This window comes from Beta vulgaris, chromosome 7, assembly GCF_026745355.1.
Source record: "Beta vulgaris subsp. vulgaris cultivar EL10 chromosome 7, EL10.2, whole genome shotgun sequence".
Classification (NCBI taxonomy): Eukaryota; Viridiplantae; Streptophyta; class Magnoliopsida; order Caryophyllales; family Amaranthaceae; genus Beta; species Beta vulgaris.
This window is the reverse complement of record NC_079208.1, coordinates 49,986,752-50,006,040: the sequence shown is the minus strand read 5'-3', so window position 1 is coordinate 50,006,040 and position 19,289 is coordinate 49,986,752. Positions and strand designations below refer to the sequence as shown.

Sequence of the window (19,289 nt, the reverse complement as noted above, 5' to 3'; positions counted from 1 at the left end):
AGAACTTTCGTGTTTTATGAGAGAGAAATAAAGAAGATATTGTCAAACATGTCAACGTTGCGAGTGAAAAAGAACTTTTTTAAATGAGAAATGTTGCAACATGTAAGTACTAAAAAATGAAGGAAGTGATATTTTTTATGCCTTTTTATGAGCACTTAAGCAAGTATATGTTGATCTACGCCTGACACAACAAAGTTTGTATGCCAAGACAACAACATTTAGATTTGTTAATATTAACAATGTTACATATACTAGAAAGAATCAAGGTTGGCGTAATTAGTTGGATGCTCTCCTCCGTCCTTGTCATAGTGGTTAGATTCTTACCATTTACAAAGTGGCATCACTAAATTTCCTCTCACTTACAAGTGATCTTCATCTTACTTTAAAAATACACTAGACGAAAACTTATTCCTTGGATGATTTTGGGAAATATGATAAGAGAGAAGCATGCCGACCTCTTCTCCACACCAAATTCGTATCGTAGATTTCAAATTTTTTCTTTTTGAGATAGATTTGTACATACTCATAAAAAAAATACATTTGTACTTTAGCATAAACAAAGTTTTAATATATACAAAAATAAAGCTAAATTGTGCTACATCTAATTACCTCAAATAATATGTTAGGAAAATTATTTCAAAAAATTCCTCGAAACAATTTTTTTTTGGCATAATGTATATTTAGCAAACATCTACGTAGTTAACATTTTAACAATGTTGTAATTTTTAAGGTTTCTAAATTAAAAGTGTTAGTTGTGTTTTTTTAAAAGAAAAAAAAGTTAATAAAGTTGAGTTTCTTTATTAGTCTATGATAATAGAAGTAAGAAGGAGTTATAGAAAACAGTATTTTCACCTGATAACTCCTGAGTTTTACGAATATGCACAAGGTACCCTTACAGTTTAAAAAATGCATAAGGTTTCCATGAGGTTTTAGAAAATACGCCGTGAAGTTTACGTTAACTCCTTTACTTATGAGGGTCAAATCATATCCTAATTAACCCCAAAAATCCCTGAATAACTTAGTTTATTACAATTTAAATCCTAATTAATTATAACTAAATCTTAATTAGCTCTAGTTAATTAAACTCCTGATCCACTTTCCAATCCTATGACTCCCAGCCGGCAGCCCCAACCCTTCCCCAGCCACCCATGTCCAGCTACCACCAACCCGCAGAAAACCCCTCCCCTTCCCCGCCCCTAATAATCACCCTCACCCCCGAAAACCACTCCATCCACCACCCTAACTCCCGAAAAACACCCCACCCACTACCCAAAACCCGAGAACCACCCCTACCCACCACCCTCAACCCCCCCCCCCCCAAAAAAAAAAATACACCACCACCACCCTAGACCTCGAAACCACACCCATCCACCACTGAAAGTTGAAACCCTCGAAAAACACTCAATTACACCACCACCCCTCTCAAAAACCACCTCCATCCACCACCTCAACCCCCAAAAACCATCCCTTCCCCTTTCTCACCTCCGAAAATCGTCCAAACCCCCCCAGGCACTCATGAACCCAACTAAAATCATTTGCAATATATTCCATAAATTTTGAAACCCAACCTAATTAAAATCATAATTCATAAGCCAATAATTTCTTTAAGATTTAGAGAGAGGAAAAATGTTGTTCTTGTTGTTGGTGGTATATGAGAGGTTTAGTGCATATTCTAGAAACATTGGTGGGTTGTTCTCTTACTCATTTAAAATACCTAGTTTGCTACACGACGTCCTAGGATTTCCTAATAACGCCCTAAATAGTAAATACGTATAATATAGTGTATTTTTTCATTTTCAGATTTTCTCCCTTCTTCCTTCACTTTCCCTCCCCTCTTCTTCCACATCACCGTTGAGCACCGGTGCAACACACCACTACTGCCGCACCGCCGCCGCACCACCGCTGCCACCACCATCGAACCACCACCGTCGTACCTCCACACCCTCCTCTCCTCTGTTTTTATTCATTTACAGTTAATTTTTTTTTAAAAAAAAAAGAGAAGCGTTTACCATGGACGCCCTACCACCGGTGGTGGGGCGTCCATGGTGAACGCCTACCTTTCTTTTACAAAAAAATTCAGAAAAAGGGGACACCCCACCACCGGTGGAGGCGTCCTTGGTGGACGCCCCCCCTTGTTTTTAAAAAATTCAAGAAAAAACCGAGGAGAGAAGAAGGGGGGTGGTGTGTCGGGATACGACGGTGGTGGTGGTGGTGGCGTGGAGAAGAAGACGGTGATGGTGGTGGTGTGGCGGGAACTTTTGAAATTGGAGGAGGAGGAGAGGTTATTGAAGTGAGTCACGGGGAAGGAGAGAGAAAAGAGATGCAAATATATAAATCAGGTATAAAAATATTTTATTTAGGGCGTTACTAGGAAATTCTAGGGCGTGTTTAGCAAAACCCTAAAATTTTTGGTAGAAAGAATTTGGAAGGAAAAGAACGGAAGTGGAAGAAAAGTTCTTAGTTTCCCATATTTGGTTGAAAAAATAAATTTAAATGAAAGAAAATGGAAGGAATTGAAAGGAAAGACTCCTTAATAAATTTTGACTTTCCTTTCCTTCCAAAAGTGGATGAATTTGGGGGGAAAGAGAAAATTTAAAGCAATCATGGGAAGTTGAGTTTTTTTTTCTCTCTCTTTCTCTTCCTTTTCTTTCTCTTATCTTCATTTTCTTTACCAAAAATGAACCAAACAAGCTTTAAGGCTTGTTAATGTTTAATGGGGTTTTACCTTAAATGACAGAAATCTAAATTATATACACCCCATTTAAATCAAATAAATTTAAGGGTCGATATGGAATTAGAAAGCTTCCGAGATTAGGGTAGTGAAGATCGGAATGAACATCAATGGAGTTGTATAGTAGTAGTGTTGACATTTAATAAAGGGGGAGTAAGCTTGAAGCATTTGCTTTTCATGGAAGTGTTGGCAATCATCAAATCTCAAATTCTCACAAATCAGAGGGGTATTTGGTGAACTAAGTTTGTAATGGAGACTTAGATATAGGGGAAAGCCATGATAGCTTTTAAAACCTTAGGGAACCAGGTGAATTTCATAAAACACGAGGGTACCTTGTGAATTTTCGTAAATCTAAAGGGCACCCGGTGAAAAAACAGATAAAAAAAAGTTGATAAAGTTAAGTCTATGTCTTTGAGAGTATTTTGTAACTTTATATAGACACCAAGTTCTAAAAAGGTCCATAATATAGATAAGGTGTTCAATTTATTGTACTCGTATCCTTTATTTTCTTAAATGTGATGTATGTTCTCAGGTTTCAAAAACCAGAGGTCCGTTCGAAAGCCAAAACTGCTTAGCTCTCGCTTTAGCTTTGACATTAATTTTATGGATCATGACCTTGAAATTTTTCATATTTGAGGGCGACACCCCACTTGAATATGGTAGCTTTCAGCGCTTCAACTCAAATGTGGTTCTCCTACCAAAAGGAGAACATCGAAATACTCACTTATGAGAGTAATGAGTCACCAAAGAACATGACACTTTAAAGAATCATAAACCAAAAATTCCAAGAAACATAATGTCGTTGGGATTGCTTATGCAATGAGATGCAATTATCGCTTTTGGTTGATAGTTCGGATCGTGAACGAAGTTTGCTCCTCCCAACACTTTCATAAGGTAAGGTTTACCCTTTAAATGCATGTTGCCTTCCTCAAATAAGAAGCTACATTATCGTTCTACTTATTGCTACCAAAGACAAGAAGTTATAGGCCACATCCATCAGAATTATGGTTCAATCATCACAATCATTGAACAGCGAAAACCTCTAACAAGCAACTTTATTTTTACCAGCCTTACTTGTTGTTTAACTTTATATGGTTTGTAAGAGTTAATAAAGCTCAGTGTAGTATTTGGTTAGTTTTAGTTTATCGTATGCATGACCTTTTTTCTAAATTGCAATTTTAGTTTTAATTGTTACAAAATTCTACAATCTTAAAAAAAAATACTAACTTAATGAATATTCCCTACTAGGAGCGTGCACCAGTCTAGAACCACACAGCACCGAAACCGGCTGGACCGGGATCTGATTTTTTTGGGAACGGGACTAGGACCGAAATTTGGATCTGTTTGACCAAAATTTGCTTTTAAAAAAATAATTTGTAAAAATTTATACATATTTATAAATTAGATGTATTAAAATTTAATAATTATAACAACGATAATTTTAAAGTTAATAAATAGTAGGTTTTTAGCTTTCTAACTTTATAACTTTGATTTAACCTTTAAACTATTTTTTTTCTTACGAAAAAACAGAAATTTCGGTCCACAGGTTTGGACCGGAATTTTACAGGTTTGGACCGGAAACCCAAAATCCTGATTCTCGGTGGATCGGGGACCATACCGGACTGAGGATTCCGCTCCGATCTGGTCCAAATTCCATATGCTATGCACACCCCTATTCCCTACGCACACCGTCGCGTCGTGCCATTCTCTTTACAGTACCCAAATTCGTGCAAGCCAAGCTATTATTTCATTTGTCACTACGCAACGCAACTGATGCTACATCTGTAGAAGCTTGAAAATCAAATATTAATATATTACTTTGTCCTCCCTATAGAGTAAAAATCCTAGGTTCATTTTCCATTTTTGTGATATGAACCACTGCAAAAACTGGTTAAAAATTTGCATCTTCTCGTGATCTAAGAGTACCATCAGACTGAATGTCATACTAAAAAACTAGCCAAGTTACGATTACACAATACTTAAACTGTTAAGCACTTGCTACAGACAAAGGTGCACGTTCTACTGGAACCACAACTTTCTGAAACCTTCAGGCAGAGTATCATCTATAATCACTAGGAAACTGCATTCAGAAACTACCGTTTGGCCCCGAGTATTTTTTGTACTCTTCGAATCAGATACAGAATCTGCAGCATATTTCACAATCTCTAATCATCTTCAAATCAGATAGTATGGCATACATGAATGTCAAAAATAGAATTCTACTCTTAAACATGATAATCAGAGAGGCCATTATTGTCAAAGAGATTGTACAAGAAAAACCTTTTACACATCTGAACAATACAGGTTGGGATAAAAGATGATGTACTATCAAATCATCATCCACTAAAGCAAGCACAATGAGCTCGAAATTACGACTATCACTGTATCCGTGTATAAATACCTCAATACTCATGAAGCATGACAATAAAAAAAACTAAGCTTAAGTTACATTTGAAGTTTTGAACTACTTTACAAACCTACAGGATGAAAGATGAAGCTAATCCGGAGCATAAAGTGCTGTTTCAACAGCCCCAACGCCTTCTGGTTGATTTAAAATCCTGCACGCTGAGCCCTGAACCATCTAATGTACTGGAGCTTCAAATCAAAATAAAGTTGAAACAGGTATCTAATCTCAATACACCATCTACTGTTGATGTTTAAACTGCCTCCAAAATTTGTCCGTAGATCAATTTCGACCTTCCTTCCTGGCACGCTGTCGAATAAAGGGCCTATTACGCTGCTCCCCACTAACTGACCGCGTTACAATTTTTAATGGATGAGCCTCGGTATTAAAGACCCATTGATCTAAAGGAATTAATGATGGGGGTGAGAAGAGAAGATACATATATTTCAGGGTTTCTGCCAAGAAAAAGCTCTGCATCATATTGTCTTTAACACCGCTATTTACCTGAAAAAAGCAAAAATGTTAAACAAAAGATGAATCAATAAAATAATTATCGCAAACAATAGCAAGCACTATAAACTGACTGTCTTCTAATTATACGGGTGTGTGCTCTTTATCCCAGGATTAATCGGGTCTAATTGGTGAATTATCAAAAAAAAATTGGGTCTAATTGGTGTAAAGACAAGGAGAGGGTGGATCAGGTCCAATCAAGTCTAATAAATTCAGTTCATGTGATCAATATACACCCTAAAAGATCCGAATCTAGAAAAGTTTGGAATTTAAGAAGCTTACATCCTTGAGGCCCACATAGCCTCCCTCTACACGGGAATTTTTCTCGAACGCTTGAAATATGTTCCAACCCCATTCCTGATACGTCTTGTTTCCTGTAAGGCGCCACAAGTAGAACAGTGATTCCACTGTTTCTGGTCTCAAAATGTTCCATGATGTACCCACAGACATGTCCTGCACGAAAATTCAAAGATTATAAAAAAAGATGAGTCTTTCAAATTCCAAGAACAGAGAACCTAACATGACGACTCACCCGGCCCTCGTGAAAGAAATAATTCTCCCCTGCTAATTTTGTAGGTGTTGACTGGTAGAAGTTATAGCATGTCCACGCCAACTACAGCATCCAAAAACAAGTTAGAGACAATCATCCTATTCTTTTGGTTTGGGGAGGGGGGAAGGTTATTCCTAACTCCTAAGTGAAGAGTTGCCAAATTCCAAAATTGTACTATTAACAAAGACAAAACCCCCTTTGCAGCCGATTCTTTGTCATATTAAGGTATCATTGACATGAAGTTCAAACCTCGCCGGAGAGAGAGAGTGAACTGAAAAGTGGCCTCAAATTTCATCCCTTCCATGTCGGTAAACTGACACTTCTCACTTCTCAGTGACTAAACAAGAGAGGAAATAAAAGTACTTCGTAAAACCTCACAAGTTTGCCTTAACCTTATAGTCCTTATGAAGCGAGACTACATAATCCTGAGCTTCACAAAACCTTATAGTGAAAGGATCAACAAGAAGACTTCTTGTAGACTTGGCCACAAAATGGCACACAGAGTAAAAGAGGGACTTCAAACTCGCTACCTCCCTTATGTTTCATAGAAGCCAGTGGACATGCCCATTTATTTGGCATCCATTATACCAAAGGGAAAACATGGCAATTAGCATATCTTTGAGTTATATCTAGTCGATCCAGGTACAGGCTCCCATCCAAAGGGACCACTCAGACCAAGTTGCGAAGCCCCATGCTTGATCCAGGATCTCACTGTCAAAAAAAAGTTCATTGCAGTGGCAAAAAATAGTCTCTGCTGATGAATTCACCCTAAGCTGATTAGAGATGACTTTGAACACAACAATGTTAAATGACTTTCATAAGTCTAATTAATCATATTAGATGATGGGTCAATGTTGCATTTGTATACAGTCAACATAGTCAAAGTTCCATTGCAAAATTATTATTGTATAACTTCTTGACCAATACTATGCTATCTAATACTCAGAAAAGATTTAGCCCCTGGAAATATTTCAAGGAATAAGCAGTAGTAGACTCATGCGTTGCATCATATTTTGTCAGGTACCTCTTGAGCAAGTGACATAAATTTCTTTGAATCCTCTGGACCATAACCAGATGATCCTAAAGCCAACATTCCAGGAGCAAAGCATGCTAACTCATCCATCTGCACAAATATTATATGATGTGGAATACAAGCACATGAGTAATCCAAAAACAAAGAACGATGTTATTTCAATGTGAAAGCTTACCTTATGATGCAAAGAGTTCCCATTTCGCTCACAGATATACGTGAAAGATGAAGGCGTTGTCTTTTGAATCAGAGTTAAAAGGCCATTCATTGATTTCTCCCACATCTCCCTGTTCCCAAGATGTGCACAAAATGTAAGAGCAGCAATAAAAGAAAATTTCAACAAGAAAAGATCTTACAAAAATCTATATACGACCACAAAATACAAAAGAACTTCCGCACTATATTATTGATGGTGACCAAGACGTGAAGAGAAGCAAAAATGACTAAACAAATAGCATATTATAGAGAATTACAAATATTGGGGTCATGAAAGATCACTCTCTTCCACTTAGCATAGTCACGATATATGATAATTAAAATAAAGGTCATCAATAGTGGTTTTATAGAATACTTGATTGCTTGGCAAAGATTCCATTAAAGCATAAAACTTCAATCATCATCCAGGGAGAACTCAAAAGCAATAAACCTGCCTTTGTCAAATTCCAGTCAAATGAACCAAAAGAGTTATGAAGACACAGTAATGAAGCAAAGAAAAGAAGAAACACAGTAACTCACATGGCAAACTGAAACACGCTCTGCACACAAAATAAGTCACTAGATTTGCTAGATACGTTGATCTGCTCTTTACTTTATTCTAAGACATAACTACCACATGTCATGCAAGTGGATACCAGCTAAACACACCTGTAGAGTTTTACGGATGCAGTTTTGTTCCCCTGTATCCATACCTTGAGAAGATATTCGTAAAAGCTGCAACCAAATCCTTAGGTTAGCCACTCATCCATCAAAAAGCAATAGAACAGAGAGTTCGTCGTATTAAGGTTGACAATTTGAGCTTACAAAGTACAAACAAAATTTACCTGTCACCCATAGCACCAAAAGTGATAGTTGTACGCGATCCTGTCCCGCTATCAGGACTAATATAAATAGGCAGCAAACCATCTTCAGGAAAGGTTTTATTGAATACTGATATAACATTTTCAACCTAAATATAAAATGATCATCAATAAGAACACGATACCTTTATTTAAGAGTACAAAAGTGTGCATAGGCAGAGTTAATTCTTTAAAAATATGAAAATCAAAACACACTTGACAATTTACCTTCTGCTGGTATTTGGGATCCCCTGTCCTCTGAGAGAGTGCAATAAATTCAACTTGCTCAGTGCCTGAATCTGCTAATATGCTGTCTCCCTGCAAAGAATAATCAACAAGTGTGATAATTAATATGTAACTGAGCTTGGTTGGAAAAAAAAAAAAGCAGTCCTTCCCAAAGTCAGTAAGGACAGTGGTTGGCTGCCTATCTAGACCCTCATCATGTATTGCTTCGCCAAAGAGTAGCATGCTTGAGTGAAACAAACTGAAGATAAGTTTCCCTTCCCACTGTCATATATCTTGCCTCTTCACTGTAATCTATCTTACCCTTTCCCAGAACCCAATAAAAAAAGATACTGAGGCAATTCACCAAGTAGGAAAGTTTTTCACACAATGCAAAAGAGATCTTTAGATTTCAGTTTCTTGAAAACTGTTACAACCACATGATAAGATGCCAAGCAGTTAATTCATAAGCTGCTCTTGAAACATATGGACAGGTCTTATTGGCTATCCAAAAGTGCCAACACAAATTCCATAATCGTTCAAGCCAGAAACAATCTATAGCTCTAATGCAGCAGAGCACCATAAAGAGAGCACCGGATCATATATATAAATACTAGCCTTTTGTGCACGCGATGCGTGCGATGATATTTTTAGGCCTAATACTAAGTAGTAAACAAACTGAAAATGCAAGTTAGTATTTAAGTTCATCTCCATTTTGTGAATAAGATTCTTTCATGTTCTTTTTATGTTGTTTTTCATTTTTGTAATTTTGAATAGTTTTTTTGTTTCTCAAGTCTTATATGCGCATATTTTTTAATAATCAGTATGATGTTCTTTACTAAATATCGTCATGTTCTTTTTTTTTGGTTTTATTAATTTTTTAAATATATAATAGTTTTTGATATGGATTTCAGTGATTTCTCTATGATCCCAAAATTGTAACCGAAAAGTATAAGACAATTTTAGTTTTTTTTCTTGTCTAACTTCTAAATTCTGATTTCAAAAATTGATATTTGAAAATTTCATCATTTTAATTTTTCTCCTTTTCTAAATGTTCACACTTTGAGTTTCAATTATATTTGAAATAAATTTTAAATTTTTCAATCTGATTTTGCATGAAATGGTCATTTTAATCTTTCTCCTTTTCTAAATTGTAACACTTTGAGTTTCAATCATATTGAAAATGAAATTTTAAGTTTTTCATACACAATTTGATTTTGCATGAAATGATCATTTTTTATTTTTCTCCTTTTCTAAATTTTAACACTTTGAGTTTCAATTATAGGTGAAACGAAATTTTAAATTTTTCATACACAATCTGATTTTGCAAATTAATGTAATTTTTTTTTTTCTGAAAATGGATTATTGCAAAAGTTGTTCGCAAAAAGGTTTGATATTGTTTTATTTTTCAAAATTTATTTCTGAACATGGATATTCTGCAAAAGTTTTGGGTAAAAATTTATATTGGAATTTTTAAGAAAGAACTAAATTTGCAACTTTTTCATCAGTGTCATAAATGAATCAAATTTCATGTACATCTTGTTTTCAGATTTTTTCTGAAAATGAATCAAATTTAAGTCTAATTATATAAAAGCCCTTTTCAATTAATTCATATTATCTCCATTTTTTCAACTACATAACAGTCGAATAATGTGAAATAACTTTGAAGATTAAAAGAATTATGTACTTGTTTGAAAGTTCGCAAATCGCCGATGGACGAATGTGTGATGTCACTGTCAAAATCTTATGTTTTTCTCAGATTTGTGTTTATAGGTAGTTTTTGTGAGTATGTAATTGTGAATGGTTATTGAGAACAATGATTTGTAAGTGAATTTTGTGAATGTTTTTGTATGTATGGACATCCTAATATATTAGTTTTAGTTTGAAAGTTAATTTCTAGTTTTTGTAAAGTTTCTTAATCATTTGAGTGATTTGCATAATTTTTACAACGTGATTTTCTCAATTCTATGAGTGATTTGTAAAGTTTCCTCATATAAGTGATTTCTGAGTGATTGTTGAAATTAATTTTCGATGGCTTTGTTTGACCCCCATTTTGGTATTGAGATTTCTTTTGTAATTTAGAAAGAGAAAGGGGGCAAAATAGTCAGTTCAAAAGAGGACACCGTTGCTCCCCCTTCCCTTATGTAGTACTAGCATTTTTTGCACGCGATGCGTGCTTGAATTTTTTTCAAAACAGAAACTCGATTTTTTTCGACGTATGTAAAAGTCAAAATTTGAACATTAGACGTACAAAGTATAATTGTTTTTATTTACAAAATTTAATTGGTTTAGTCTCTGTCACTTAAGTCTCTCACCAGTCTTTTTTTTTACTTTTCAAGGTCAAAATTCTATGAACAAAATAGAAATTTTATTGAATTTATCTCTGATTTCTAATATTATAATTTTTAGTTGATTTTGAATTAAGTACACTACTTATTCATATATTGTGAAAAAAGTGGACACTTGGATTTCAAGTCAAATTTGTGAGTATGTATTGACGTTGTAGTGTATTGGTTGTAGTTTGTAAGTTAATCTTTTGGTTTTGGTTTGTAAAGTTTCATCATTTGAGTGATTTGTGTAATGTAAATTATACAATTCTATGATTTTAGTTGACTTGTGAGTGATTGTTATAATTTTATTTCCAGTATTTTTATTTGAATCTCTCTTTGGTTTGTAAGTGGATTTGTAATTTAGAAAGGAAAAGGGATAAAATAGTCTCTTCATTCGGGGACACCATAGCTCCCCCTTCCCTTATATAATAGAGATATGTTATACTTTAATTCTTGAATGATATTTTACATAAACCTTTTTACCTTGATAATTAATCGTTATAATATAATAGAAAGAGATAGGTTCAAATATATGTAAGAGTTTCATTATATATAGGAAACACTATGAAAAAGTAAATAATTTTTTTTTCTCGTCTAACTTCTAAATTATAATTTCACTACAAATACACCTCAGTTTTTTTCCTTGTCTAACTTTTAAATTTTGTTTGCACACATTGATATTTAAAAATTTCCATCATTTTAAATTTGGTCCTTTCCTAAATTTTAACACTTTTAGCTTCAATTATATTTGAAATGAAATTTTGATTTTTTTTCATACACAATTTGATATTGAATTTTTTTTAGAAAAACAAAAATCGTTACTTTTTGCAAATTAATTTAGTTTTTTTTTCTGAAAATGGATTTTTGCAAAAAGTTTGATATTGTTATGTTTTTCAAAATTTATTTCTGAACATGGATTTTTTGCAAAAGTTTTGGGCAAAAATTTAAATATTGGCTTTTTTTTAGAAAAAACTAAATTTGTTTCATATGAAAATGAATTAAATTTAAGTCTGATTGTATAAAAGCCTTTTTGAACTCATTGTTGTCATCTCCATTTTTTTAACTACATAACAGTCAACTAATTTCCTATTGTTTATTTCAACTAATGTGAAATAATTTGGAAGTTTGCAAATTATGCTGATGGATGAATGTGTGATATCACCGTCAAAATTTTATGTTTTTCTCAAATTTGTGGTAACTTTTGTGAGTATTTGTAAGTAACTTTTTGTAGTAAATGTTTTTTTATGTATTAATGTTCTAGATTATTAGTTTTACTTTGTATGTTAATTTTAAGTTTTAATAAAGTTTTTTAATTATTTGAACGATTTGCAACATGATTTTCTTAAATTGTATGAGTGATTGTAAAGTTCTTCTTTTTAAGTGATTTGTGAGTGAGTGTTGTAAATTAATTTTGGTAGTTTTTTTGAGTCTCGATTTTATTTTGAGATTCCTTTTGTAATTTAGAAAGGAAGGGGTAAATAGTCAGTTCAAAAGAGGACATCATACTCCCCCTTCCCTTATATATATATATATATATATATATATATATATATTATATATATATATATAATATATATAGTTCGATTAAATGTCCAACTAAATAGATTAATAGACTACAACTTACCCCTGTCCATCCAGGATTATGTGGTCTTCCATGTGCCAGGTTAATAATGTTATATGGTATACCAGAAGATGTGTCCCATGCAGGTAGCAATCTATCAGCAATGTCTTGGGCTTTTTCAAGGAACATCTTGTCGTTGGAGAGATCATATGCGCTTAACAGTCCCCCTACAACTCTGTTAAAACAAACATAAAAACAACAATTTGGTCTTGAACACTAAGCAACATTAAAGCATTTTTATAAAAGCATTGACTATAAAAATCGACATTAAACCTTATAAAGCAACCTTATGGTTGTCTCAAAGACACTAGCATCATAATCTTTGTTAAAATCCAACGAATTTGCAACCCACCTGCCAAAAGACAATGCAAATTATCAAGCTGAAGAATCACAAAGCAGAAATGAATACCAGTTAGAATTGAAACTCTTTTGAAAAACGGTCAAAAGATGGATGAGGCAACAAGTACAAAAGCAAAAGCGAGCCAACAATGGTAATATTCATAAGTTGTAGACTTTGACTATTTCCTTTGGGTTCATATATATATATATATATATATATATTATATATATTATATATTATATATATATATATATATATTATTGTATAGATGTATGTATGTATGTATGTATGGATGTATGTATGTGTGTGTGTGTGTGTGTATATATATATATATATATCTCTATTATATAAGGGAAGGGGGAGCAATGGTGTCCTTTTTCGAAATGCCTATTTTGCCCCCCTTCCCATTCTAAATTACAATTTCACTTACAAATCAAAGGGGGCTTCAAACAAAAATACCAAATATAATTATAACAATCACTCACAAGTCAACTAAAATCATAAAATTGCATAATTTACGTTATGCAAATCACTAAAATGAGGAAACTTTATAAAAACTTAAAATTCACTTACAAACTACAACCTATGAAAAAATTGACTTGAAATCAAATGTCCACTTTCTTTACAATTTATGAAGTACTGTACTTAATTCAAAAATCAACTAAAAAATTATAATATTAGAAATCATAAATAAATTCAATAAAATTTCTATTTTGTTCATAGAATTTAACTTTGAAAAGTAAAAAAAAAAAAAAACAAAAAAAATGGTGAGAGACTTAAGTGACAGAAACTAAACCAATCAAATTTTGCAACTAAAAACAATTATACTTTGTATGTCTAATGTTCAAAGTTTGACTCTTATGCCAAAGAAAATCGAGTTTCTGTTTCGAAAAAAATTCAAGCACGCATCGCGTGCAAAAAATTCTAGTATATTTCTCACGTAAGATGTTTTCTTATGTGATCTTACATATATATACATACTTCCTCCAATATTTTAACTTGCACCATTTCGTTTTTGGCACTATTCTTCAACCAACTTTGTTAAGCTATCTCGCATCATTATATAAGAAAAAACATAGTCAAGTGGGTCTTGTTAGATTCGCCCCAATGCAAGGATTCCAAATATCAAACTTTTATAATTTTTACTTATACGCAATTAGAGATATTGACGTTCAAATAAGCATCTCCGCAAAGGCGCAAACGTGAAAAACAAAATGGTGCAATAAAAAAAAAAAACAGATGAAGTATATATATAGAAAAAGTTCATCTAATAGTTATGGATCACATCAACCTCTTTATCCAACACTACCTCTGTCTTTTTTATCCTTACGGATTTAGCCTTAATCACTTGTTGCTAACTTCTTAAATGAATCTGAGTCATATAATTGAGATGAAAAAGGTTTGGCCCCATTTCTAATCAATGTCCCAATAGAAGCCACTAAATGTCCAACCTCCCACCCAATGAGAAGCAAGAATAAAAGAAAGACCGTAACAAAAATGTACTAGACCAGGATTAGTATTAATTACAAAGAGAAACAAACCCAAATTAGTGAATCATTAATCCTTGTTGAAAAGGCTAACAATCAAGTAATAACAGAAAAGGGGAAAAAAAAAAAAAAAAAAGAGGGCAGAGAAATCTAATTGTATAAAATTTCACTCTTTTTATTAATGAAATGTGAGAGCTTAATTGTCGAAGTTCAATCCAAGTCTTCAATTACTCCCTCCGTCCTCAAACACTCCCAATTAACATTTGGCCCAGAGTCTTCGGAGGGGTAAATCTATAGTGAAGATAAACAAAAAGTAGATTTGATTGGATATAGAGGGTCACCCTATATTAACAGAACAAATAGATTTGAATGGAGATAGTAGAATAATTTGATACCGAGAAAAGACAAAAATAGATGCGGTAGCAAATAGTGCTTAATTTATGTTGAAGAGAAAGAGAAGGTAAATGTGATTGGAGATAATGGTCCAAATATCAACCCCTAAAAGAAAACGGGCAAGGTAAGTGGGACATCCCCAAAAATGAGAAATGGGTAAAGAGTATTTTGGGACAAAGGAGTATTAAAATGTAGGACTGAGAGGGTAGGGGTGTCAAACAAGATGTTTCAAATTATTACTCTGGAGTTTATATTGTGCTTCTCAACATCTCAAGGCTTCAAGGGCCATTTTTGTGCCAAGTAAGCATCACTTTATGGCAGTTAGAAAAGCATTTGATAGGTTTCTGACAATGAACAAAAAATGCAATAAACAAGATCTTTATAGCATCGGTGGACTGACAATACAATACCAACTTGATTTAATGGATAAAAATAGTAATCCTAATATAGGTTATATGAATAAAAAACACATTAATGAGCAACCCTTCCATTGCAGATCCATAAATCACTTTCCACTCATAATCTAGCAGCATCTTGATATTATCATATGATTGTATAATAGAATTTGCGACAGACAGTATACTGTATACTTTTAGGTCAAACTAGAACCAATAAGATTTCAGGAAATCAAATATAGAACCTCACTTGTAGAATCTAAGTGAAAGAAAAATGCATGCAATATATTAAAGGAACAAGAACTCACTCTCTAGCTCTTTGGAATTGTTCATCCAGACCCATTATATACAATGTATCCAATGAGTCTATCAATGTAGCTCCAAGACCTCCGAAGCTATTAACACCACTCTTTGACTGGGGCTGTGTAGATGAAATGAACTACATAAGTACAAGAAGTACAAAGAACAGGTGTAAACAAAAAGACACCATTAAATTAAAGGATCTCTAAAATTTCTTTAAGGAGCTCTGAATTCAATGGTCAAACAAAGATGTATGAGGGTATCTTAGACGTTTATTGTTTGTCATTTGACATGGCTTCACTAAAGATATGGAAGCGGACTACGCATTCCTCATACGACTGATTCGTCATTTTTTCACAGCTTTCCAAGTTCTTAGGATGCATGATAAATCAAAACTCATAACTAAAAAATATATCACCAAGAATTACCTGAAGTTCATCTTGCCCCCAGGCATATTTCTCGTATGAACTCCAAGCATGAAGCATGGCCTCTTTCACTTTCTGTCTTCGCTCAACATCAATAGGATCATCTGAAATAATTTTCGTTGTTGGAAAATCATTCTTTACCCCTATAGAACTTTTGACCCCTTCAAGCTGTAAAGGAACAGAAAATCAATCCACAAAGAATAAAAATATGAAATTACATACTGAAAGAAGAGACAAGAAATATATAAGCCGATAACCGCTTGTAGACAGTTTCAGGCTAAAAGGTAATGGAAATTCCAGCAATAAAAAAAGGTTGGCCATGAGAACTTGAGAAGAAACAAAATATCCTTACTTTACAGAAATAATCAGCCAAGAGGGATAATAATATTTCAAAGATGGGACTACAATAAAGTCATACAAGTTAGCAAGTCAATAACACAGAGATAGAGAAGCATAAAAATAAATACTGAAATTGGGATAGCAATTATTTTACCTCTTCTTGTAATCGATTGACCTCTGAGTATAACTTAGCAGTCTCCTCCTGCAATCAGCATGATACGATTAAACTAATGCCGGAATATTCTCCCAACGCAAACTGTGACAAACGAAAGAGAGAAAGGGAGTGTGTGGTTGCATGTATTTCATCTAAAGTCACAATCTAATTTCAAAGTCAAGTCCCAAGAATTCACTGTTAAAAATGAAACAATAATCTCATTGCCAAGCACCTGCCCATAGCACTATCAAACATTAAAATTTTATTACATAACTGCAACTACAGGAACTTCTAGTAGCCTTTACTGAAAACACATAAGAACTTCCGTCTCCCTCCATAAAAGCTGCATATCATCAAAAATGTATTTCAACCTTACATTAGCCATTGTAGCTTCAGCTTTCATGAAGTTTACTAAGCAAAATGTAGACAGAAGGTTTGACTCAAAGAGATGCTTATCACATAACCAGATGTTTACAAGGGTAAACCACTGCTGTGTACAACATTCATACATCATCTTTCTGCACATAATTAGTTCATCTGCACACAGCTTTGTCATCAAGCAATTACATTAATATCTAGCATCTACCAAAGAGCTCTAAGAGTACATTGCATCTTCAGACCTTCCACAAGAGCCACAAGGGTTAATTCCAGGAGGGATGCGGCAGCTCGCTTTCCAAGTGATGAAAAGCCACGGCTCCCTTGCGTAAGCCCAAATATCCTCAATATCCAATATGAATGAACCAAAACATATTAAAATATAATTTGACGGCTACAAAACCCTATATATCAAAAGCCACAGCTCCAGTACATATCGGTTTCAGTAACATAGAAATCTGACAAGTATAACCCACATTTCTACAATCAATCCGTTGTTTTTTGGTCATAAGAACCCACTAATCACTTTATCCCCACTAATCACTTTATCCCCACTAAACGTTCACCAATATATAATCTTCTGACTAACATTCTAGTCAATCTTCATGATAATGTCAACATTAGAACCAAATTTCAAAATTTTCCCCACATAATCACCCATCAAATACAAAAAATCCACTCTGTATGAGCTACTCCCTAAATAGACACAATTGGCTGCACCCCCTGGGAAAAATGACATTGTGGCAAGTGGCAACTATAGCACAGACAAAAAGAGTAAAACTAGCCCTAATTGTCCAACACTCCCTCTAGGAAAAGCAAAGTGTGACACTTTCTTGATCATTGCCACTACACTTAAACCATGAACCACCTATCTCAAATTTTCACCAATAAACTTTACTTCATCCACCAACTTCCTGACATCAGTTCCTCACCATCTACATCTTTACATGGTTTGTCCATCAACTAACAAGAAAATATACGCCTTGAATTCATCCCAAGTGTCAATAAACCACAAAATGTTCAAAGAGAACATCCCACAAAATGAAACCACTAATCATAGACAGCTTCATACTTCATTAATATGCCCAAGCTCTCAATAAATTAAAAAGATCAACAGCTTACCAACTATTACCTCACACAATACTGGCCTGATCCAGCCTAATCCCGCTCTCGCTCTGAAAAAGCTCAAGTATCAACTCTCTAACATGAAAACAATCTTACTTATACTCTAAACCCCATTCCAAAGAAATAAATTAAACCCCAACTTTCACATCATACAGATATTATCTACACAAATAAACATCAATTAATCAAAATAGAACTTCAGCAAACAAGTTAAGACAATGTCAAACACAACTTGCACATCTTCCATGTCATCATGATCCACTTAGTTAATTAAACAACACTATCACTTCAAACTTAAAAAATATACAAATAATAACCATGTTACATGATCTCCTTCCTGATAAAAAAAATTACAAATCCTTCAAATTATTACCCATAAAAAACCCATAATTAAAAACGAAAAATCAGATCTAGCAACCAAAAAAAAGGAACAAAAATTCAAATAAAATCAAAGAAATATAAAATTACTAACCTCATGCTCTCTGAGAAGACTTTGGCGATCCCAAACGAACAAAGTACCCATAACAAATGCCATGAACAACAAAGCCAATTTCTTTGGTCGTTTCAAGTAATACGCCGGATTTAAATATCTCCAGCAAGATAATGATCTACTTCTCGCCATTTTTCTTTACTTGGATTTTTTTGTGTAATCAGAGAAAGAAAAAAAAAAATCCTAAACCCTAAAATTAGCAGTTGAATTTTCTAGCATATGAAAATCCAAATTAAAAAGTTAATGTAAGATAACAAAGCTCAATTCAGATAAAATTGATCGATTGAATCAAATCTGAATTTCAATTTTATGTTCTTCACTAAATTTTAGCAGAGAATTTTCTGGGTTATTTCACTTTCTCTCTCTTCCCCATTAACTTTTGATTGACGGCGAACTTTTTTTTTTTTTTTAGAGGAGAAGAAGACGATGACAATGAAGAAGAAGCAGAAGACGGGAATCTCTTTAAAACGAAAAATGGAGAAAATGAAAAAAATTAATAGATACTTTTACTGGTACTTGAGAGAAAATATTTTATGGAAAAATAAATAGAGAAAATAGTGGAAAAAGTGAGAATTAAAAATTGATGGATTTTAATTTGTGGGAATTTCTAGTTGGTGTTTGGTTTGGTTTGTTCGTATCGTGAGTTTCAAGTCAAGCATAGGTTCTTGCTTTTTCCCAATAGGAGGTTGCCATGTAGATGATATTGGATGTACGAGGTACAAGTCAACTATTACATGCTATAGTCAATCCTACGAGAAGTGTTTGCTAGAATTTATCCTTTCTCATAATTTGACAGTTCGTTTGGTTAGTGGTACTAAATGGTAAGTAATGATGATGGTTGCTTTTGAAAAGTGAATATAGGGGGAACAAAAAAGAACGCTCTAGAGAGAGAATAGGAAGAGAGAGAAGCTCTCAAGTCTCAAGATGGGGTTTACAAACCCCCGACCACCGGATCCACCCAAACCGCCCATCTCTCCTCCGCTGTTCAAAAGTCCTCACTCACCCATGCCTCC

The 19,289-nt window shown here is 33.8% G+C and overlaps 1 protein-coding gene across 1 annotated transcript; it reads right to left on the bottom strand.

Moving 5' to 3' along the window:
• Positions 1-4,936: 4,936 nt before the first annotated feature.
• On the bottom strand, positions 4,937-18,910 carry LOC104908666 (mannosyl-oligosaccharide 1,2-alpha-mannosidase MNS1). Its single transcript, XM_048647800.2, has 14 exons — positions 18,259-18,910; positions 16,287-16,334; positions 15,797-15,961; positions 15,377-15,489; positions 12,740-12,805; positions 12,457-12,628; positions 8,509-8,598; positions 8,266-8,390; positions 8,090-8,155; positions 7,404-7,512; positions 7,220-7,318; positions 6,178-6,258; positions 5,928-6,098; positions 4,937-5,639 (listed from the first exon to the last, which is right to left on the bottom strand). The coding sequence occupies exons 1-14, from the start codon at positions 18,406-18,408 to the stop codon at positions 5,418-5,420; spliced, it is 1,677 nt and encodes a 558-aa protein (XP_048503757.1). The 5' UTR covers positions 18,409-18,910; the 3' UTR covers positions 4,937-5,417.
• Positions 18,911-19,289: the final 379 nt, after the last annotated feature.